Source organism: Ursus arctos, unplaced genomic scaffold (assembly GCF_023065955.2).
Source record: "Ursus arctos isolate Adak ecotype North America unplaced genomic scaffold, UrsArc2.0 scaffold_12, whole genome shotgun sequence".
In the NCBI taxonomy this organism is placed as follows: domain Eukaryota; kingdom Metazoa; phylum Chordata; class Mammalia; order Carnivora; family Ursidae; genus Ursus; species Ursus arctos.
The window spans coordinates 61,462,010-61,485,513 of NW_026622786.1; the positions used below are offsets into that span (position 1 = coordinate 61,462,010).

A 23,504-nucleotide genomic window follows, 5' to 3' on the forward strand; every position below is an offset into this window, starting at 1 on the left:
ATTGTTGCATATACCATTTTAATTCCCTTTTTCTTTTACTATATATATATTTTAAGTTATTTTCTTAGCAGTTGCCCTGTGGATTATAATTAATGCCTAAATTTGTAGCAGTGTAGTTCAGATTAATATCAACTTAATTTCAGTAGCATAACAACATTGCTCCATTAACAAAGTTTTATAATTATTGCTTTCTGCATCAGCTTTTTAAATCCGATAGAAGAAGAAATAGTACATTAATACTGTCTTTATCTGAGAGAGAGTGATGGGGGCCTATGGAGGTGGTTGGTTCCACATTTGTGCATTTTTAAGAAAATGAAATCTGTAAAGAAATAGCTTTTACTGGAAAAATAGTTATTAAAATGTCAGTGGGATTAATTTTTAAATGATGGAATTAATGGTGGGTTTTATTTTTTGCTATTCATATTTTCTGTATTTTTCTACAAAGAATATGTATACCTATTTAGTAATCTGAGACAAAAACATACAAGTATTTAGAAGCCAAATTATTTATGTTAACAACTGTAATGGGGTTCTTAAGTAGAGCATACTAAGTATAATTTAACTTTTTTTTTTTTTAACCACTCTTAGTGCACCCCCACCTCTCTAGATTCATTAGGTTATACCTGTGTAAAATACTGAATTTTCTTAGATTCTGTCTGGCTCCAAAATTCTGTGTCTTTATATATTCATCTGACTAAATTGTTTTTATTTTAATTTTGAAATAATACCAGATTTACAGTAAAGTTGCAGTGCACTTTCAACTTTTCTGTAAATCTGGAATTTCTATATAACCTTTATTCAGGGTCTTTAAATGTTAACATTTTATCACATTCTCTTTATTGTTCTCTATTTTTGTATGTATGCATGCATGTGTTATGTTCATGTGTGTATAAATGTGTTTGTGTCTGTTTCATTACTGCTTTTCCTGAACTGTTTGAGAATAAATTATGGACATGATGCCCCTTCACCCTTAAATACTTCAGTTTGTGTTTCCGGAAAATGAAGATATATTCTCTTTTTTAACCTTTGCACGTTATCAAAATGAGGAAATTAACATTGATCCAGTACTGAAGTCCTTTGAAGCCAAGAAGTAAAGTAAAACAAAAACAAAAATTCCTCTTTTGAGATCTAACCAAGGAGCCCGTGTCATGCTGAGCTATTTGTCTGTCTAGTCACCCTCAGTCTTCCATGACTTTGACATTTTCTGAAGAATGCAGGCTAGTTAGTTTTTGAGTGTTCCTCACGTTGGGTTTCCTGATGACTAGATTCAGGCTTTGCATATTTGGGAGGGTGACCACAGAAGTGATGTTGTGACTTCATGGTGCATTACTTCAGTGCGCACATGATACTCACCTCATTACTGATGCTAAAGACCTTGCCCCCTGCTCCCGGTCCCCAGAGGAAGCTCTTAGCTCTTTGGTTGCTTGTTTTTTGGCTTATGAACAGCAGAAATTCATTTCGCACTGTTCTGGAGGCTGGGAGTCCAAGATCAGAGTGCCCACATGGTCCAGTTCTAGTGAGGGCCCTCCTCCCCGTCATAGGCGGCTGCTGACCTCATTGTGTCCTCACCTGCTGGAGAGCAGGGAGAGGACACAGCTCTCTTGTGACTCCTAGAAAGGTAGCAGTCCTTTTTGGAAGCTCATAGTTTTAGTAGCTGCTAGGTGCATTTAATGATTTCATACATGATTTGATCTATTAGTAATAGTATAGCATGTCATCCAGTTGAATTTTATTTTTATATGCCTTAATTCTACTTTGATCCTAGGTTAATAAATTTAAGCATTTAACAAGTAAACAGTTTTGAAAATATACTAAAATCTTTACTCTTATTAGAGTATCCTCAGGTTCCTTTAAATAAAACTATTTTGTTTACAGAACTTATTAATTACATGTATTTCTGAAAAGTATTATATTTTAAAAACTGAATTTTCCCCATATATTATGATTCTAAACCTATTTCGCCCACCCCCACCCTTCACCTCCAATTTACATTGTCTGCTTCATTTTTAGTTTTTCATCACCTTTCTGTTTTTTGTCTTATTTTCATCCCAGTTTAACCATGAACCTAAAAAAAAAAAAAAAAAAAAAAAGTGTCACATTCCTTTAGATCTCATATGGGATTGAAAATCATTTTCTTCTGTGTATTTTTATCACTTCTTTTTTTTTTTTTTTAAAGATTTATTTATTTATTTATTTGACAGAGATAGAGACAGTCAGCGAGAGAGGGAACACAAGCAGGGGGAGTGGGAGAGGAAGAAGCAGGCTCACAGCAGAGGAGCCTGATGTGGGGCTCGATCCCAGAACGCCGGGATCACGCCCTGAGCCGAAGGCAGATGCTTAACCGCTGTGCCACCCAGGCACCCCTATCACTTCTACTTTATATTTATGGTCTTTTCCTTAACTGAGGCTAAAGGTAATTTTTTAATGGAATGATTTTATTTTGTAATGATTAAATTATAGAGTGAATTGTGAAAATATTTAGGTTTTAAAGAAACCAGAGTAGGTATTAGGCAGTTTGGGGGAGGGGCCCAGTTAGCTTTATAACAAATTACTGTGGTAAGAACTGATGGAAAGTCTGGCAGTTACCCTACTGGTAGTTGAAACCTTGTTTGCATGAAGTATTTTTCTACTTACCAACACATATTAAATACCTGCTTTGTGTGTTAGGCACCAAAGGCAGTCGAAACTGGACAGGGTCCACGTCTTCAGGGAGTTTGTCTAGTGGCAGCAAACATAAAATATATGACAAATAAGTGTAAAATTTGTGAGCAGTGCCATGAAAGAGAAGTTCAGGGTGGTTAGATTATAAAATAATGAGAGGAATCCAGTATAGTTTAGGAGTTCCAGAAGGGCTTTTCTGAAAGAGTTAAGGACGCACGGGAGTTAACGTAAGTTGAAGAAGGTAGACGGGTGTATTCAGGAATAGAGCTATCTCCGCGGACGTGGACAGAGGTAGATGATTCGAAAGAAATTTAGGGGGTCTCATCAGCAGGTCTTGGAGGGGGGATGGGAGAACAGGGTTTTAAGAATGAGTCCTTGATTTCTGGCTGTGCTGCCCTTCACTGAGAGGAGAGAGCCTAGCACTGAGGTTTGAGAAGCTCCAGTATTTGATGGTCAGGAAGAGGGGGTGTACCAGAAGAGACAGAACAGAACAGAACAAGACCCGGAGGATGAGAACAGGGAGGTGTGCCCTCCCGGGAGGTGAGGGATGTAAGCTAACACTTCAAGAAGAGGGAGCGGGCAAGAAGGGCAAATACTGCTGAGAAGGAAGAAAAGGACTGAAACTGTTCATTGGATTTAATGACAGTGGTGGCCACCATACCGGTGTGGGGTCAGGGGGGAGTCAGTGTGAGTAGATGGAGACAGCAATATGGAGAACTCTTTGGGAAAACCTCTCCCTTCTGAAAACAGGGGAAGGTGGGTGTGCTCTTTCATAACAAGAGATTGAAGAAAGAAGTGAGCTGGCCTCTGCGAGAGCGGGGGTGCCACCATGACAAGAGCTGGGAGTATCTGAGATAGTCTGGCAAAAGATGTGACTATGAGGGAAGAGTTGGGGAATCCACACTCAGTGTTCACAGCCACCACTGGGTCAGCGTCTGCTCTGTGCCCAGGTGAGCCATTTTACAGTAGTCACTAATGAGCGTGTGTATTTGTTTTCTTACCATAATACCTTTTTGTCAGAAGAATGATGAAAACGGAAACTGCTCAGGGGAAGGAATTGAATTCCCTACAACCAATTTGTATGAACTGGAAAGCCGCGTTTTGACTGATCACTGGTCCATCCCTTATAAGCGAGAAGAATCACTAGGCAAATGCCTGTTGGCATCTACCTATCTGGCCAGACTTGGTAAGTTCTCACTGCAGGACACAGGAGGAGGGGACTGTTTGGTTTGATAGGAGGCCTGACGTTAATCTTCGCTCTTGTATGATCACGCATCTGTATAATATTTGATCGTTTACTCTCCTAGTCTTACTGTAGCCCCTGTGGAATAAAAGCTTTGAATTAAACTGTTTTCTTCTAGCTCCAACAGAGTGTGAGAGTCTTTAAAATATAATTGAAAAGCTTTATAGAAATTGAAATGAATGTTTTCCACAAAAGCTTGGAGCACTTTAAGGTTCAATTCAGTGGCTTTTTATTCTTTAAGTGAAGAAAGTAATATTTATTTAGTGAACATTTTGTGCATATTAAATGTTTGGCACTGTCTTAAGTGCTTTACAGATGTTAAACTAATAGAGTAATAAAATATCTCCAGGTTGGAAAATGGGTGTCAATATAAGGAAGCTTCTAGACTCTAAATACATTGAAGAAAAAACAATTTATTTTTCATATTCAGTTCGGTTATAAAGTGAGATGAATTGGTCCACTGTTTTGTGGTTTTTTCCCCCTCATTAAAAGTGTGCATAGTTTACCACCATGATTAAATATGAGGCACATCAAAAGGAAATATTTTGACTGGGATCAGATTTCATTCTCATGGCCTTTTATGGCACGTTATGACGGGCTTCTCAGCACCAGCATTTATTGCGTGCCTGTTAGGATGTAGGTACTATGCTACGTGGTGGGTCTGAAAAAAAGAAAATGTGTCCAACAGTATTCCCAATGACAAGCAAAATACATTATTAAGTTTTTTTAAACAATGTGTTCCAAAGGATAATTTTACAGTGGATTCATTCATTCACTTCGCAAATATTCATCACCTGTTGTGTGCCAGGCAGAACTCTGTGCATTTGACACAAGAGTCCCTTGGTTTGTTTTAGGGAAGAAGAGTGATTTTGGTATCTATTGAGAATATTTGTGTTTTTATAGAGCTGTTTAGGAAAACAACAGTTAGTAAGAAGTGGCTGTTGGCGTTAAGTCAGATTATTTGAAGTTACTCTGACAATGGAAACATAAGTTTAACCATTTCACTTCTAATTATTTATTATATTATTAACAAAGGTATATGAGTTAATACATACTAATATATTATGCTGTTAACAAATACGTTAATACTGTGATTGTCAGTCTGTTCCTTCATCAGAATATATATATTCTGCTTAAATAATCCCTTAAGAATCAAAGTTTCTATAAAGAAATAGTTCCATGCATTACGAATTTGGAATGATATATGTGATTTCTGAAATCTGCCTAAAATCTTAGTAAGGCGTATTGTTTCATTTATTTTACTAAGGTCTTTCCGAGTCTGATGAGAATTGTAAAAGATTTATGGATAGGTGTATGCCTGAAGCCTTTAAAAAGGTAAGAAAAAATGTGCTAGTCTGGTTTTTTGGGTGGGGGTGAGAATGAACAGGCTTTTTGTTTTAGTTTCAGTTTTTTGTGTGAGACCCGTTTATGAGTCTCGTTCAACTGAGGAATCCCCTGCTATGAACAAAGTCACTCCGAATTTGGGGCTTATGAATGATTTACTTTTATATTTAGTTGTTTGTGCATGTCTTTGGTGGCTGTCACTTTTACTTCCTTCTCTTTAATTGCCAAAGAATAGGTTAAGACTTACCTATACTAGGAAATCACATTTCCTACTAATGTAAGGCTTCTGGCATTTAGAAAGATAATGCGTATTTATCAAAATACAAGCCATTTGTACTGATTGTTGAACTGAGACAGAAGCAGGCATTTTGAACTACACAAAGTTTGGCCAGGTTGAGTAGGTTCCATGGCAAAATGGCAGGCATGTGGCAGTATCTGTGGCAGAGCTAGAGTGATGTGCTTCCTCCCCTTCTGGTCACATCGCTTATAAAGCAATTTTTCTTAACAGGGAGAATAGGAGATCACAGGACTTGTGTTTCTGAAAGCAGTCTAACTCAGCATGATTTCCTTTTCAGGACATGAGTCCCGAATCCCGAAAGAGCAGAGACAATGTTATAGATACTGTCGTTTTCCCCAGCGTATAGCCAGTGCTTGCCTCCAAGAGAGAGCTCAGTAAATCTTTGCTGAATGAATGAGTCTCCCTGCTGTCTTGTCCTTCTGGGTTTTGACATCCATTTTTGTCTCATATGCAAGGAAGCCACTAGAACTACAGATGGGTGAAGATTGTATTTATCTTAAAACCCAGTAAAATAAACTGTTCATTTGTAAACTATTATTCCCATCTACATCTTGATCGACTCTCCCTTGATTCAAGGCTTAAAAAAACCAAAATTAATTTTAGGAACAAAAACAGCTGCATCTTTGAAAAAAGTGCGAAATTCTTTAAAATTGTCATTTGGGCAGAGATTACATGGAATCAAGACGTATGTTCATTTTGGATGAATTCATCTACCAATTTATCATTTAAAATTATTTTAAACTTTTACAAATTGTGTTAAGAATTATAGTAATTTTTTTAAAAATAGAAGTTTTATAATGTAACATACTGTGATACATTATGCTGTATGCATAAATTTACAGAGAAAGAAAATGCAACTTTATTCAGAGTCATGGAAAAGGATTTATCAGTATAAGGACCTTTAGTTTGATGATCTCCAGATCCAGAGAGCCCTGTGTCAACACAGGTCACCAACAAGTTATGTATTTAGAGCATATTACTGTAACTCTGTGCAGAGACACTTCAGAAAACAGTTTTATATTATGTCCTCAGCTGTTTGTAATAGTGTAATAAGTGGTCCAGCCGTTGGTTGCTAGGTTGTTTTTTTTCCATGAAACTACGAGCACAAGGGTACCCTCTGTTATATTGTTCGGTGGTGTTTATGTAAAACTGATACGTTAAATTCTCTTTACAGTTTAGAGCTATTAAAAAGGTTCGCCGCTGCATCAATAAAGCATGCTTTCTTTTAATTAAATCAGAATTTAATTTACAGAATTCTGTGTGCCTTTAGACTTGGCTACCAGAAAACTCAGTAGTATTTTATATAATTGGTATCGTTTCCCTATCTTTGCTTCCTGGTACGATGACTGTCCCTCTACCCTCTTCCCCTTGACATCTCTTACAAGCCACCTCAAATGTGTCATTAGAAGGGAGGGTGTAAGTAATAAGCAGCTATACGAATAAGGCGCACCAAAGGGGCTGTTGTCATGTCTGCCTTCTTCCCCTTTTACCTTCAGGCCAGCCTGGATTCTTCACCGAGTGTTCAAGCAGGGAAGGAAAGCTAGGTCTGGCCATAGTGCACAGTTAACGTTTAAACCGTGAGCATGGCTTCCCCACAAAGGGCTGCCTGTCTTCTTCCCCTGCCTCTCCCCCCCCCCCACCCTGCGGAGTAGGTGGACTTCCCTTTCCACATTCAAAACTGAACAAATGAGAAGGTAACAGACGGAGTGGTGCTAAATCCACATACATTTTATTTTGTAGTCATATGACCCTTCTCAAATGCTAATCTGCTTCATTTTGCTTTAGTATTTAAGTATAGGAAGAAGATAGAGGCAGGCAAAAAATTCTTGCAAAAAGAAAGTAACTCATTGGTTTATATAAAATCAGTCTTAGGATTATTGCTCGTTTGAGCAAATTGTGCAGCTAATTGGTATTTAGAAAATCTGGACTTTGGGTTTTTCTCTGCAGCTAAAGACGTTTGGGCTCCTTCAAGCTGCCCTTGTTAAGGGGTTCTCAGTGTGACCAAGATGGAATTTTTATTGCGTAGTATTTTCCTTCTGAGGGGAAATCTTACAAAAACATGAAACCACCATACTAATTTGCCATTATTTTATTAAGTGAAACCCTTTGATTTCTCATTCCCCGTTCCGCCAAGTTGTTCCTGCGTTAGATTTCCCCAAGGACTAGACTGAGGATTGGAGAAATCCACTGATGTAGATTCATCTACATGCCTTTTCCCTCCTTTTTAATGACTCTAAGATGCTGAGTGTAAGATGCACCATTGTTTGTATATTTTGTTTTATATTTAAGAAAAATAGCTGTGAAATGTTACAATGCCTTATCACTTCGAGCTCTTTTAGATTTGCTTAAACATTTTTTTAAAATTGAATGTTCCTTCTATACATATCAAAAAGGAAAATATAAGCAAAATAATCTGGTAAAGTATTTCTAAAATTTTTTTCACATTCAGAGTTCTGCTGCCATCTGGTCAACAGGTAGGAAAATGTGGTCCCGTTTCTTAGATACTTAAAATACAACAAGAATATGTATGCTCAAGTCATGAAACACAGCGTACATTTCTTAGATTCTAGGAATACTGGTTAATAGGGGCCGCCATAATATATTAATAGTAATACCTTATTATTTATAAAACACTTTCACATTTGTTTTATCTTTTGCTACTCTTCACATCTGTGTGAAGTGGGTAGGAATTTTGCCTCTTTAGACGTGAGACACCTGAGCCTCTGGGAACTCGGGTAATTTTTTGTCCAAGGCCATCCAGCTATAAAACAGTAGTAGCTCCAGGATTTGGTCTCAGGTTCTTACTTGTTGTACACCACTTGACATCCCTTAGTAATAACGAAAAGTAGGAAAACAAATGAAAATTTTCTTTTAAACCAGCTGCTTCAATGTAAGGAAATTAACGTTCGAAAACAAAACTCAATGTTGACTCTGAAATCATTGAGCAAATAGATGGGCTGCAGGCTACAGGGGTTTTAAAGCAAGTCATCTGCATAAAAGTGATACTGTGGTAATCCTCTCTTGATTATTTATTTATTTATTTATTTTTTTTTTTTTTTTTAAAGATTTTATTTATTTATGTGACAGAGAGACAGCCAGCGAGAGAGGGAACACAGCAGGGGGAGTGGGAGAGGAAGAAGCAGGCTCACAGCAGAGGAGCCCGTTGTGGGACTCGATCCCGGTACGCCGGGATCACGCCCTGAGCCGAAGGCAGACGCTTTAACGACTGCGCTACCCAGGCGCCCCTCTCTTGATTATTTAAGATTGAACTGATAAACAATAGACTTTTTCTTTTCAAGTTAGGCTCTAAAGCGCCCTTTGTTTTTGTAGCTCCTGACTTCGAGTGCTGTTCACAAGTGGGGTACTGAAATTCATGAAGGAATCTACAACATGTTGATGCTATTAATAGAATTGGTTGCAGAGAGAATTAAACAAGATCCGATTCCCACTGGTCTCCTGGGTGTGCTTACAATGGTACAGTATCTCTAAAATGAAGTACTTTGTGTTTTGATTTTGTTTAAAACACCAACTGTCCTCTGACTTGTCATTAATAATGAGCGATAATGATATTGTTAAAGACATTAAGTTAGCTGTTAGGGACCTTGCTTTTTATTTTAAAATCAGAGCAACCATTCATTCTGTGTTCTCAGTTTTAACAAAATACCTTTCTAATTTTAATAGCTTTCTCAGCTCTTAGAATAATTAAATTGCTTTCCCTCATGTCTTCCTAATTATTCACGTCATAAATGCTTTCACATGGGGTGCTCCTGCGGTTTGGTTTCTGGCCTCTTTCCCTGACTAGTCCCATTAGCTGTGTGAAGAAGGGGCCTTTACGGCCCTGCTGCCTGGCTGTACCTAGGGCAGCTCCTGGCCGTGCGCCCTGCCTTCCCTCCCGGCAGCCGCCGGACAGAAGAGGAGAGGAGAGCTCTGCCTTGCTCTTCTGCTCCTCTGCACTAGCCCAGGAATACACACTGGGGGATGTTTGGAAGATTCCATTACCGAAGGAGTCCAAGGCTATATTTTCCTCTTTTCTAATGCTAATATTTGTTGCTATAGAAATAGATAATAATAGTGCTTCTCTGTTCTCTTTGAATCTAGGCTTTCAATCCTGATAATGAATACCATTTCAAAAACAGAATGAAAGTGTCTCAAAGGAATTGGACAGAAGTGTTTGGGGAGGGAAATATGTTTGCTGTTTCACCTGTGTCTACTTTCCAAAAGGTAAACATGGTCTTGTTCCGTCATTTTATAGAGAAATGTATTGAAAAAGATTTTTTCTGCTATAAAAATTTACGTGGAAGGATTAAAACAGTCTGTGAAAAATGACAGATATTCCATATGGCTCATAAAATTGCTTAACTTTTTTTCAGATATTGCATATTTTTCCACAGCTATTAACCAACATCATAAAGAATTTTATAGATTTGAAATGACATTTAGCGAAATGCGAAATGACCGCATGACATCAGTGCCCTATTTATTGAATTGTCAGAACCCCAGTTTATGGGTGTCCCAGTTTCTCAGAGATGTTTGAGAAGCTAGAGCATTTGAGACCATTTGAAATGGCTAATTATGACTAGAAAAAATAATCTAGAAGGTAGTCTCATGTATCATTTTCTTTTAAATTCCAGAAGCATTAAAGCTTTGGGGTTTTTTCCAAGTCAAGAACCAATTATCTTTATTTTATATTTAAAGGCCTACAGTGTGCCCAATAACATTATACCCACAAGGAGTACATAATCTAAACAGTCTGTTGATCGAACTCTGGTTTTGGAGAAACCGTTGAAAGGAGTCAATGGAGTACATAGAAAAACTTGTCCATTGCTTTAGTCGAAGTAGAAGTTTAGTTCAGCAGTCATATAAAGAGTAATAAGCCGTGGCTCCTAACTTAGAGCTAGTGGAGGAAATGTGAAAACAAAAACTTAAGGTACCATAAGCAGCACATGCAACCGTAGTAACGTGGACTGCAGGAGGGGGTGGCCGGTGCTGTCCGGGAGGGTCAGGCAGTCCTCCAGAGACAAGGGGATGAGGGCCAAGTGGAAAGGGCAGTGAGTAGACACTGTGGCATTTGATCTCCACAACAACTGAGTGAGTGAAGTACTATTTTTGACCCCATTTCATGGACGAGAAACTGAGGCACACAGAAGTTGAGTCCTTGCCTGAGTCCACAGACCTAGTCACGGGAAGAACCCAAGTAACCCAGCCTTGTTGTCTGCGTCTGTGACTATATCCAGTCTTGCCTCCCAAAATATTAAACCCTCGCCTTCAGTTTTGTTGTGAAGGTTGGATGGCAACTGTATACAGAAACACTAACCCCAGGGGTTCACTATTATAAGTACTCTGCAGATGTTCCTTCTCTTCCCCTCAGTCTCCACACGTGACATCCAGGACCAGAAAGGGTCAGTCTGTGTATTTCCTCTCAGTACTGCACAGGATTTCTCCCTCCTGCAGAGCCCCGAGATCATCCCCTTTCTTCTTGCCTTCTCAAGCATCTTCCTCCTTGGGTTTTCTGTCCTTTGGTATCCTCGGTCTTTTCCTCTCTGTCGGAGCATTCCTGTTGTGTACATCGTGCGCTCGTCTTGCCCATCTTTAAAAATTCTGCCTTTGATCCCACACCCCTGTCCAGCTTCATCATGGTTCTCTGCCCCTTCACACCACTACCAGAGAAGATTCTGTGTTCTCCCCTCCCACTTATTCTTTTACTAGTTACCCTAGAACTGTAACTTAAGTGAAGGAAATCAGAATTTCAGAATATCTTTATCCTCTTCTGAGCAGCACATACAGACCTTGGAATGTTTTGTGTGCCCAGTTCCCGCCTGACTTATTTACTCTTGTCCCCTTGTCTTTATCGTTCAGTGTCTTAGTCCTCTCTGTCTTGCTTGACCCTCAAACAGATACCATCATTGTTCTCTTATACGGCGTTTTGACTTAGCCATATGTATGTGCTGTCTCACTGACTACCATACCTTCTGTATCGCTTCCACTGGGGTCGTTTTTCTTCTTTCTGGAGTGCATCCTCAAAAGGGTCCTTTAGTAAGGGCCCATTGGTGGTTAAGTCTTTGTTTTTGATGGCCCGAACTTTATTTCCCATGCCTCAGAGAGTATTTTCTCTGGGTTTTAAATTCTAGATTGACTGTTACACTTTCAGAATGTCAAAGATACTATGTCAGTGTCTTCTGGATTTGATTATTGCTGTCGAGAAGTTGGTGGTTGGTCTGACTGTTGTTGCTTTTGTAAGAAGTCTGTCCCGTCTCCACGGCTGCTCTTGGCGATCTCCTCTTTCTCTTTGATGTTTGGCAGTTTGACTCCTGTGACTATGGTATTCGTTTTATTTTGCTTCAGATTCATTGGGCTTTTAAATCTAAGGATTAATATCTTGTAACAATTCTGGAAACTTCTCAGCCACTGTCTTGCCTCTTCCCCACTAATCAGTCTTTCTTCTTCAGAACTTCAGGTGGATACATGTTAAACCTTTGTGTCTGTCCTCTGTGTCCCTTAACCTCTCATTTTCCCATCTTCCTATGTCCTTGTGCTGCAGGTTCTGATCATTTCTCAGATCTGGGGTTTAGTTCACTAATTGTGGTTCTGCTCCTTATCAGGTATGCCGTCTAACCTGTTCGTTTAGTCTTCAATTTCAGTGACTTTTCTTCAATTATATAAATTCTATTTGGTTCTCGTTGGCTTGTTTACTCATTTTTATTATCTCACATTCCTGCCTCGTGTTTTCATTCTCCTGTGTGTTTGTGTTCTGTGTCTGATATCTGCAGGTTTCATTCTGTTGGCTTTTACTAACTTCAACTTGTTTTATGTCTGTATGTGTATATACCATGAGATATATATATATATATATAACCATAATATATATATTACCGTAGTGTATATATATATATATTACTAACTTCAACTTGTTTTATGTCTGTATGTGTATATACCATTATATTTATATTTATATGTATATATATATATTTTTTTTTGTATTTGTTTCTCTGTGAAGTCGTATTTCTTGAAAATCTGGGAGGATTGTTTGAAGCCTGGATTGAAAGTTTCTTCCTTCAAAGAGGGTTTACCTTTACTTCCTCCAGGTGTCTGGGAGCACTTCAGTCTGGGAACACTTGAGAATAAATTCTCAGCTTAAGGTATTTCAAACCATCAAGTTAGTGTGAATTTTTTTTTTAAAGATATACTTATTTATTCTAGAGACAGAGAGAGTGTGAGCAGGGGTAGGGGGAGAGGGAGAGAGAGAATCTCAAGCAGACTCCATGCGGAGCACAGAACCTCACCCGGGGCTCGATCTCACCACCCTGAGATCATGACCTGAGCCGAAACCAAGAGTCGGCCGGCCAACCTTACTGAGCCACCCAGCGCCCCAAAGTTAGTATGAATTTGAGAAGTGAAGCCGTGTGAGGCAAGTCTATGTTTACAGACTCTTAGAGAGTTTTTTACTCCCCTCCATCCAGGATCAGAGTCAAGGTAGGCGGGCTTCCCTGTTGTTCCCCCTTTCTTGCAGGCGAGTTCTTTCAGTTCACCTTACACTGAGGTGGCCGCCCGTTGAGTGCCAGCTTTATGTGACTCTCTCCTCTTATCTCCCAGCCCCGCCTTGGCTGTGAAAATGGAGGCCACAGCCTGCACCCTGAAGGCTGGCCTCAGAGTCTGCTTACCTCACACGATTTCTGCTTTCTCTTTGTTTTCAGCTTCTGAGCACTTTGTGCCAACTCAACTGTGTGTTTTAAAAGTGTTTTTGTCCGGTGGTGTTAGCGCTCTTCAGTTAGGTGTTTAGGGTAATGAGACCGAAGTCTCCGTGACCTCTTTTTTCTAACACTCTGCTGAAAGCACTCTCGGAAAGGCACCAACAGCCTCCATGTTTCCAGAGCCACAGGAAATGTCTCCTGACCCCATCAACAGTGGCGGTCACTGTCAGTTCCTGCCCCCCCAAAATCAGTCCTTCTGTAGTCTCTTGCTTCTTCACCTACTCCGTAAGTCATCGCATTGCCCTCCTTGATTCCTTCACCTCCATTCGGCTTTGACCCAGAGCCGCCTTCTCTTTGTTCATTATGCTTTCCCTAAGAACTGTCTTCCATTCTCGTGGCTGTAAATGCCATCTTTGTGCTCATGGCCCTTCAGTTTGTATCTCTGTGGCCCAGACCTCTTCTCTGAGCACACCAGACTTGAAGGGCCAGCTGTTTTCCTTTTGGTCACTACACAGACGTCTCAAACTTAGTGTGCCTGAAATGGATCTTCCTTCTGTCTCCCCAGCCTGCCTTCTCCCCATCAGTAAACAGCATCCGCATCTACGTAGGTGCTCAAGCCAGAAGCATAGGAGTCCACCACGATTCATTCCTTATGACCCACCTCCAACCATAAACACGTCCTTGGAGTTCATCTCAAAGGTGTTCAGTTCTCTCTGTCTCTGCTGCTGCCACCCTGCCCATGACACTGTCACGTCTTACCTGGTTACTGCACTTGTCTTCCAACTGCCGTCTCTCCCTTCCACTCATCTTCGTCCATTCTGTTCCATCCTCCAGACAACTGTGAGACTGGTCATCTTATAACATAAAACGTGTCACTTTCTGGTTTAAACGCTTTTGTTGCTTTCTTTCCAATCCCAGTCTACACGTTTCCGCAGGATCTAGGCTTTGCCTCTCTCGACAGCTCCACCCATGCTGCTCTCCCCGGCTCACTGTGTCCCAGCTGGGAGAGTCCCTCCCAGTTCCAATTCACAGCCTTCCCCAAATGGGACCTTTTCCATTTCGGCCTCTCTGCCTGGACTCTTTGAATGGCTAAATCGCTGTCATTCTGTAGGATCCAGCTCAAAGACCACTTCGGAGAGGGTTTCCGTGACCACCACTCTGGGCAGAGTAGGCTCCTTCCGTTTCTCATTTGAGGACCTTTATGTGGTTTTTCCTTTTGTGGGATTGAGCCTAGACTGAATTAGGTTTTAGGTATGTGTTGGTTTACTTGCTTTTGTGGACGCTGCTACAGTATGAGCTCCATGAAAGCAGGGACCACATCTTTTCATAGTCTCTGCTCCCCCACAATGGTATTCAGCCCCCGGAGCAGTGAATTGCTTAGAAAAGGAAAGCAGGGAGGGAAAGCAAAGAAAAGAAAGCGCGTGCTCCAGGGCACCAATTAGTGGGACAGCTGGGACTGAAACTTAGCCTCTTTATTCGGGATCTGCTACTCCTTAGGTTAGGAATTCCTGATTTCTAAAATGTAATTTTCTTAGAGAATTTAACTCAAGTTATCCTGCACCTTGGAGAGCTTGAGCCCCTGCTCTCAGCCACGCAGAAACGCACGGACGCGCCATGCTGTAGCAGTGCCATCCCAGCACGGACGCGCAGCCTCCGGAAATCGTGTACGGTGATGGCCCGGACTCACGTGGAGCAACGTGTAGAAAAGCCTTTTGAAATATTTTTCAAATCTTCATATTTTTTCCCTCTTTTTTTTTTTTAAAGATTTTATTTATTTATTTGACAGAGATAGAGACAGCCAGCGAGAGAGGGAACACAAGCAGGGGGAGTGGGAGAGGAAGAAGCAGGCTCATAGCAGAGGAGCCTGATGCGGGCTCGATCCCAGATCGCCGGGATCACGCCCTGAGCCGAAGGCAGACGCTTAACCGCTGTGCCACCCAGACGCCCTTTTCCTCCAACTTTTGACCGAAGTTAAAAGAAATACAAGAATTAATGGGGAAGTTCTCGTCTTGCCATCTCAATTTCTGTTTTCTTTTCTCACAGGAGCCTCATGGATGGGTGGTGGATTTGGTAAATAAGGTATACAACTTTTATTAATACGGTCATGTTTTCCTTCCTCTAACGAGACTGCCTAGAGTTTGGTATTTTAAGTAAATGAGAGCTTAGAGTCATAAGAATTTTTCTCCTAAGGAGGTAGATTCTGTAGTTCCTCCTGTTTTTCACGCGTGCTGTGTATACAGATGAGCCTCAGCGTTAGGGCTCGGCACGCCTCCTGCAGAGTATCACGGGAACATTAGAATGATCTTTGGGATGGGTCTCTCAAGATCGGTATTATATAGAGCATGTTGATAGGGTAGAATGGTAGCCTTCGTTTTTTGCTTAAATTATTAACGTACAGCATTTAAAAAATAATGTGTGCCCTTTTTTCCCCTCAGTTTGGAGAATTAGGTGGATTTGCAGCAATCCAAGCCAAGCTTCATTCAGAAGATATAGAACTTGGGGTAAGTTAAACCATGAAATATGCCCAAAGTGGAAGTTCACTTTATTCGGGCTGGTTTGTAACCCAAGGGACACAGTCTTGACACAGGAAGGGAAACGTTACCGTGTGAGTTCTCTCTGCGGGAGCACGTCCCGTGGTTCTGATAACCAAAGGAATACTTGCTCCTAATCATAACCCAGTTTCAGCGAAGGGCGTTTGCTCTTTTTTACTTCACTTCCCTTTGCCTGTGATATTTGTCTGTTCATTTGTGAGGGTTATATGAAATTACCTTGCTTTTTAAGGACAGTTGCTGTCTGTCGCAAGTGCATGTGTACGTAACAATGTTGTGATTCACATGACAACGTAGTTCCTAGTCCCAGGCACAAATAAAATATTTCATTTGAAGGTTGTTAGCTTTTTGGTGTTACAGCGATGGATAGGTAACAAAGGGCTATAACAGGAGCTGATTAGACTCTTCCCTCAGGCACAATACCATTCTCTTTTTTACGACTTCATTTTCTCAAAAAAGTTTCACCTTGTGGTAAGGGGGAATAACTTAGTCTTTACTTTTTCACGGAGTGCTGACCTGTTTGTAACTCAGAGCACTTTATTCTGTTTTCTAGTTACTTATTCAGCCAACTACTCATTTTGTACTTGCCATGTATAAGGCACAGTGCTACTGCTGTTAGGTGATCAGAAAAGACGGTAGTACGTTGCCCCGAAGTGATGCAGTATTGCGCGTAGAACAGCAGTTATTCCTGAGGAACCGTGGCTAATCAGCTGACTCCCCCGGTCCATCTTTGGGTGAGGACGGTAATAACATCCAGGAGAGAGCCTGACCCTTTCTTGCCACCGTTCATGGTGAAAGATCAGGTGTCTGCCGGTTCATAAATACTGCTGCCAGCACTGACCGGGGAGTGGCTTCTACCTTCCCTGACGTGAGCGAGGTTGTTAGCTCAATCCGTTGACGTGAGCTAGGTTGCTAGGCTCAATCCGTTGAATGGATCGAGCATATTAGAAGTGACTGTTGACCGGGAAAATAACGAGTAGTGAAATAAGAAACAAAGCTTTTAAAACAAAAAAATCTATTTGGATATAGGGTTTTATCCAGTTTATTATTTCTCAAGAACTGGCTGTAGAGGTCATTGGCCATATCAGAAATTAGCTTCATTTTTTTTTTTTTTTTTAATTTTGAAACACTAATTTCTGGCCGAGTTAATTTATTTAAAAAAAAAATACAGAGCATCCCAAGTTTCTCGCTTACTTGGAAGAAAATCGGCTAAGGGTGGATATATAGGAATCTGGCTTTACCCTCATTATTATCAGATATCTTGAGGCTAAAGATTCCTCCAGGATTTTTGCCATTTTTCAGAACAACCGTGTTGTTGCTGCAGTCGATACATAATTATATTGTTTAGATTGTATTTGAGGAGATGATAAAATTCAGTCATAGGAGAGATTTCCAAAGATCGAGACTCTAATTTTAGCAAACGAGTATGATTAAAATTTCACAGTAAAGGCCTGCTTTCTGACCAGCTAAGGAGGTGGTTATGTCCTAGAATAAATTCAGGCCACCGAGTACAAGTAAATGCATTCATTTTACATTTACGTTTATATCTACGTAGTTTTGAATTTGAAAAATACTGGGAAAAAACATCATTCACAATTCATCAGTGAAAGATAGCTGTACAAAGTACGGAATGAAAGTTGCCTGTCCCCCACCCCCACGCACGTATACCTACCTCCTAGGTAATAGCTACCCATTTAATGCATAGCTTTTCTGACTTTTTCCTAAATTTATGTAAAATATACCTGTGCATGTTCTTTCCCTCTTTTTCTTTCTCTCTTTAAAACTGAATTATAATCAAGCTATAAGTAGTAGCATATTTTCATTTAACAATCTCATGGACATCTTTCCAGGTCAGCACTGTCATCGTTTTTAATGGCTCTCATCTGTTCCTACACCTGTTCTACCCTGATGCTGTCATTTATTAAGGGGCGTTGGATTATTTCTAAGTTTTTGCTCTTCAGAGAGCTTCCCGTATAGATGTCTTCATGTGCATATGCTACCATTTCTGAAGGACAGATTCCTAGAAAATGGGATTTCTGGGTTAAAAACTATGTACATCTTTAAATTATAATCTGTAGTATTAAATCTCTTTCCAAAAAGCTTGTACCGGTCTGTACTCCTATAAACTCCTTTCCTGTTTCTCTTGTTAGTACTGAATATTTTACATCTTTAATTTTTTCTTTATAATGGACAAAAGTAGCATTTTATTATTTAATTTGCAATACTCTGATTTCCTGTGAATTTGAGCATTTCATCATGTGATTATTGGCTATTTGCATTTCTTCGTAAATTGGCCTAGTTTTTTAGGTTGTTTTGGGGTTGTCTTACTAATTTTCAGGATTTCTTTTTATGTTCGGCATATCAGTGCCCTGTCTCCTTTCATGTATGTGTGAATTTTTTCTTCCAGTCTTTTGCTTCTCTTTTTATTTTTATTGATAGTATCTTTTGCTGTACAGAAGCTTCCACATTTTATGTAGATGGTTTTTTTCCTTAATAGCTTAAAAGTTTCCTAACTTGCTTAGGGAATGTTCTCCCATCTCAAAGTAATAAAAATACTCGTTTCATTTTATACTTTTACAATCTTATTTTTTATACCTAGTTCTTGAATTCATTTAGAATTTCTTTTTATATATTATGTAAGATAGAGCTCCAATTTCATTTTCTTCCTAATAGATAACTAATTATTACAAGATTCTCTAATGACTAATCCCTGGTTTCCTCTACTATTCTGATGTGTTGGCGCTACCACATGTCAAAGCCCCACGTGTCTATGGGTGTGTGCCTGGACTTCTGTTCCAGTTATTCATTCGTCTGTTCATTCTTTGCCCATCTGTATACTCTTGCTCCCCTGTTTTCATCTTTGATAGTTCCAGTCTGCCCAACATCATTCTTCTCTCAGACTCTCTTGATCATTCTCATAGTTTGACTCTTTGAATATAGTCAACATGTAGGTTGTCCTGCAGAAAATCCCACTGAGATCATGTTTAGAATTGTGTTAAATTTATAGGTCAGTGTATGGAAAATGGCAGTACTGGTCCTTTCCATTCAAGAACATGGTATCTCCTTGTTTATTTGGGCGTTGTTTTATGTATTTTAGTAAAGGTTTATAATTTTCTTCATGGAAGTTTCTGATATTTTTTGTTGAAGGCACATTTCACCCCTTCACACCTTCACCAACTCTTCTCTCCTTTTTCAAATAAAAGTTTTTAGTATTCTGTGATAGGAACTTCAATAATCTTTCATCCAGTCCTCCAAAGTTTTATTGGCATATTATGATTTAAATTACATTAAATTTCTATACCAGTTTAAATAGATTGACATCTTGATATCAGTTCTTCCTATCCAGGAAAATGGTTTGTCCATGCCTTCATTCATGACTTGATCAAGTCACCATTTCAGATTGTCTCTGATACATTAAAAGGGGTCTGTTAAAAAAAAAAGGGGGGGGAGGGTCTGTTAAATGCTGAAAGGAAACAACCCTCGCACATTGATGTCTAACCTGCACTGTCCTTGTTTTCAGGCAGTCTCAGCATTGGTGCAGCCCTTAGGGGTGTGTGCAGAGTACCTCAATTCCTCGGTGGTTCAGGTAAGATGAGGCCACTTTACATTTACACAGAAGGTGACCTAAGACACACCAACAGTCATCATTATCTTTTTATCAGATTGTTCAGAATTGTGCCTAATCCGAAGTAACTTCTTTTTTTGAGATTAGCTATTTTTTGAGTAAAAATATTATCAGAAGATAACTACAAAATGATTAATAATTTAAGGTATAGGAGACCTCTGATATTTAAGAAGATTCTTTACCTTTTTCGTTTATTCTATCAAATATAACTTATATACGGTTACATGTATTTTTGTTTCCTTATCTATAAAGTAGGCAGCATATATCCCAGCCCCCTTCACAGGATTGTTTAAGGATGCAGTGCCATTATGTATTAAATGAGAGCAGTGTTGAGCAACCCACTGGGCTTGCTCACTAGCTAAGTGAATAGCAGCCTCACAGCACATCTTGTTTGATTTCCTGCCGCTGCAGGTCGTAAGTCAGCAGGTCATCCCGTAGTCGAAGCTGGGTGTATCCGTTTTCTAATGCTTAAGGCCTTTTGTATGTTCTTTTTCCTTTCCGTTGCAATTAACAAGTTTTACTGAATGAAATGTCACTTTGAAATACCTTCATTTTTTATTTTCTTTGTAAGTAGGTCTGTGAAACCTGTAACTTTCACAGAGATTTTTTTAAGTCACTATAAATGGCTTTGAAAGCATCGTGTCCTTTGGGAGCAATGTGTTTGTATGCGCTGTTCCTTCTTGTTAATATCTCATTTAGGGCCATTTTAACAAGGGAGATGGGATTTGTTTTAGTAGGTTCTAGAAATTTCTACCAATTAATTTCTAAATGTATGCTTCTTTAAATGTCAAAGTAATCCTGCATGATTTTTAAATGAAATCAGATGGCTGTTTATGTATTTCTTCATTCTGGATATTAAGTTCTTTAGAAACATTTAGTGTCCTTTCAGCTTATTAAACATATAATCATTAGTTTTGTAGTTGAAACACTAAGATATAAGAGGCAAATCATTTGACTTTTTAATAATTTGATAATTATTAATAATTTAATACTTGGCTTTTTAATAATCAGAGCCAGGATTGGATTTTTAAATGCTTTTTACCCATGCATTGCTCTGTTGGAAAGAGATTTAGCATAAATATTCCAGCTACTAATTAATATTAAATTCTTTAGAAATTCTAAGTTTGATAGAATTTTTACAATTTTATAGTGTTATAAAAAGAGTAAAAAAGTATTGAATTTCCAACTGTAGCATATTTAACTTTATTTTAATTATTTCAAACTGTCCAACCTTACATTTATTCAGCGATCTATTCATGCCATGAACTTATTCTCATACCATATTCACATCCTATTACTTGACAAACCAACAATTGTCTCTACTACTCGCTACTTCTGTGATTTTGGAAGACATATGTTACGTCTGTGCCTTGGGCTCCTTGTCTGTAAAATGATCATGCTGTCTCAGTCACAGGGGGAAGTAAGCAGGGCCGGTGCTGCTGACGAGAACAGTGTGCTTGCCTCTTATCCTAAGAGCCCCCAGTCCTCACTGTACAAGGGGCATGAGTAGAAAGGAAGAGATTCTATTTGGATAATTGTCTGATGTCATTTTAATTCATTGCTAATGTCTTCTTGGCTTTGACAGCTAAATACTGTCTATCTTCTCTTGTCACTAGATAAGTTTTAAAAATTATTTTACTGAGATGGAAGTGAGCATTTAGACCTAGATAATTTCCTACTTCGCACATAATATTTAGAGTCACTTATTTAATGATGGAGCATCGTGTTGTAGGAGTCTCCCGTAGGCCTCATTCGTATCAGCACACAAAAATAGTGCCTATGGCAGCACCTTTTTTGTGTTCCGCGCTTACATTAATTTGTTAAAATCAAATGCAAAATATTTATTACAAAAATAATACCTACTCATGCCTTATGCTTTAGTTTATGTGTCTTTGGTTGCTTTTTAAAAAGACCCTTATAAGGGACGCCTGGGTGGCTCAGTCAGTTAAGTGTGCCTTTGGCTCAGGTCATGATCCCAGGGCCCTGGGATCGAGTCCCACATTGGGCTCCTTGCTCAGCAGAGAGCCTGCTTCTCCCTCTGCCTGCTGCTTCCCTTGCTTATGCTCTTGCTCTTTCTCTCTCTCTGACAAATAAATAAAATCCTAAGTGGGGGGCAGAAAAAGACCCTTACAATCACTGAATTCTGGGGCACTTGGGTGGCTCAGTGGGTTGAGCATCTGCCTTTGGTTCAAGTCATGATCCTGGGGTCCTGGGTTCAAGGCTCGTGTCAGGCTCCCTGCTCAGTGGGGAGCCTGCATTTCCCTCTCCCTCTGCCGCTGCCATGCTTGTGTTCATTCTCTCTTTCTCAAGTATATTAAATAAATAAAACTTAAAAAAAAAAAAAAAAGAATCCCTGAATTCTACTCTTGAAACCAATATTGCACTGTATGTTAACTAACCAGAATTTAAATAAAAATTTGAAGGAAAAAAAAAGAAACATCAAACGTCTATTGGCAAAAACAAAAATAAATAAATAAATAAAACATATTTTAAAAAATAAGAGGACCCTTCTAAGATAGCAGTGACAGGGACTGCACCCACATGGTCTTGAAGGAGCTGGGGCAGGGAGTCCCTTGCGGGCCTACTTGGGATGGTAGTAGCTAGCTGTGGCAGCTCATACTTGAATTGACATCTTTGCATTGCACTTTCTCCTTTGTGAAATGTGAATGAAGAAGTGTCTCCTCTCTAGATCCTGGAGCAGAATCAGGAGTCTTTATTAAGTGCAGCCCTTTTGTTCTGCAGCCGATGCTAGACCCAGTCATCCTTACTACGATCCAGGATGTGCGGAGTGTGGAGGAGAAGGACCTCAAAGACAAGGTAAATCCTGTCTCCAGCCAGATGGGCCCCAGTGCCTGTTTGTCCGTGGAAGCACAGCCAGGACCTGGGGCAGGGTTCACACGCCATGGTTCTTTGGATTCTGGTCACATACAACTCACATCATATTAATTATACATTTTCTAACCAAAAAGTGAAGAACCAGGTTGGCATTAAATCTTTTTTTTTTTTTTTAAAGATTTTATTTATTTATTTGACAGAGAGAGACAGCCAGCGAGAGAGGGAACACAAGCAGGGGGGATGGGAGAGGAAGAAGCAGGCTCTCAGCGGAGGAGCCTGATGTGGGGCTCGAACCCAGAATGCTGGGATCACGCCCTGAGCTGAAGGCAGATGCTTAACCACTGCGCTACCCAGGCGCCCCTAAATCTTATCAATAGAGTGAATTTAGTGTTCTTAGTAAGTGATACCATTCAGAATTTTACTAACATGTTGATTTATATAGTATTATAACTGGTGTAGCATTGAAGACGTTTTAAAATAATTTGATACCACAAGGTTATACAAAGTTGTTTAAAGCAATTTTAACATTTAACATGATTTATTTTGTTGACCTTGAAATTCTCACAGGACGCTTCCCTTTGCTCACCTGTGTGCTTTTGTTTAAAAGCGAACTAGTTAATTGACCATATGGAGTATCAGATACACCAAACCATTGCTGTTGAAAATGTCCCGTATTCCTGTATTATAAGAATTGGGATCAAAATGTTTTCATGATTCCTTTTTTGTTTGTGTGTGTTTTTAATAAAAGAGGCTGGTTAGCATCCCTGAGCTCTTGTCTGCCATCAAGTTACTCTGCATGCGTTTCCAGCCGGATCTGGTGACCGTGGTGGACGACCTTCGATTAGACATCCTGCTGCGCATGCTAAAATCACCACATTTTAGTGCTAAAATGAATTCCCTCAAAGAAGTAAGTTTTGTATTTGCTTCCAGAAGACTTAAAGCACAGACTCTTTAAGCTCTGCCAAAACTTGTGGTCATTAATATAAAACTGTTGGGAAATGAAGAAGAATGGTTTCTTGTAATCATACAAAAACGATTATATATAAAATGGTATATAGGATTATAATTGTTAATGTGATCTTTTTATGTGTGTTACATTTAAAATTCATTCTGAAGTAGCTGAAATATTTCGTGTTTTTGTGAAATATCCTGGAACATAATTCCTTGGAATAGACCGTTTGAGATTTACTTTTTACCCTAGGGGTACACTTCCTTTTGTTATATTTCAGATAGGTGTTTCCTTAAACCAAATGTTCTAACT

At 39.4% G+C, this 23,504-nt stretch overlaps 1 protein-coding gene across 2 annotated transcripts in view; it reads left to right on the forward strand.

Annotated features, from left to right (window-relative positions):
• The window catches only part of USP24 (ubiquitin specific peptidase 24), a 132,880-nt gene that overhangs the window by 24,813 nt on the left and 84,563 nt on the right, over positions 1 to 23,504 (forward strand). The window contains exons 2-10 of one of the 2 annotated variants that reach the window (XM_026498002.4): positions 3,682 to 3,847; positions 5,172 to 5,239; positions 8,877 to 9,020; positions 9,645 to 9,767; positions 15,278 to 15,313; positions 15,670 to 15,735; positions 19,304 to 19,369; positions 22,151 to 22,225; positions 22,992 to 23,150. In XM_026498002.4, coding sequence (XP_026353787.2) covers positions 3,682 to 3,847; positions 5,172 to 5,239; positions 8,877 to 9,020; positions 9,645 to 9,767; positions 15,278 to 15,313; positions 15,670 to 15,735; positions 19,304 to 19,369; positions 22,151 to 22,225; positions 22,992 to 23,150 — 903 coding nt within the window. The remainder of the gene's footprint in view (positions 1 to 3,681; positions 3,848 to 5,171; positions 5,240 to 8,876; positions 9,021 to 9,644; positions 9,768 to 15,277; positions 15,314 to 15,669; positions 15,736 to 19,303; positions 19,370 to 22,150; positions 22,226 to 22,991; positions 23,151 to 23,504) is intronic. The other variant, XM_044383841.3, reaches the window with a different exon arrangement.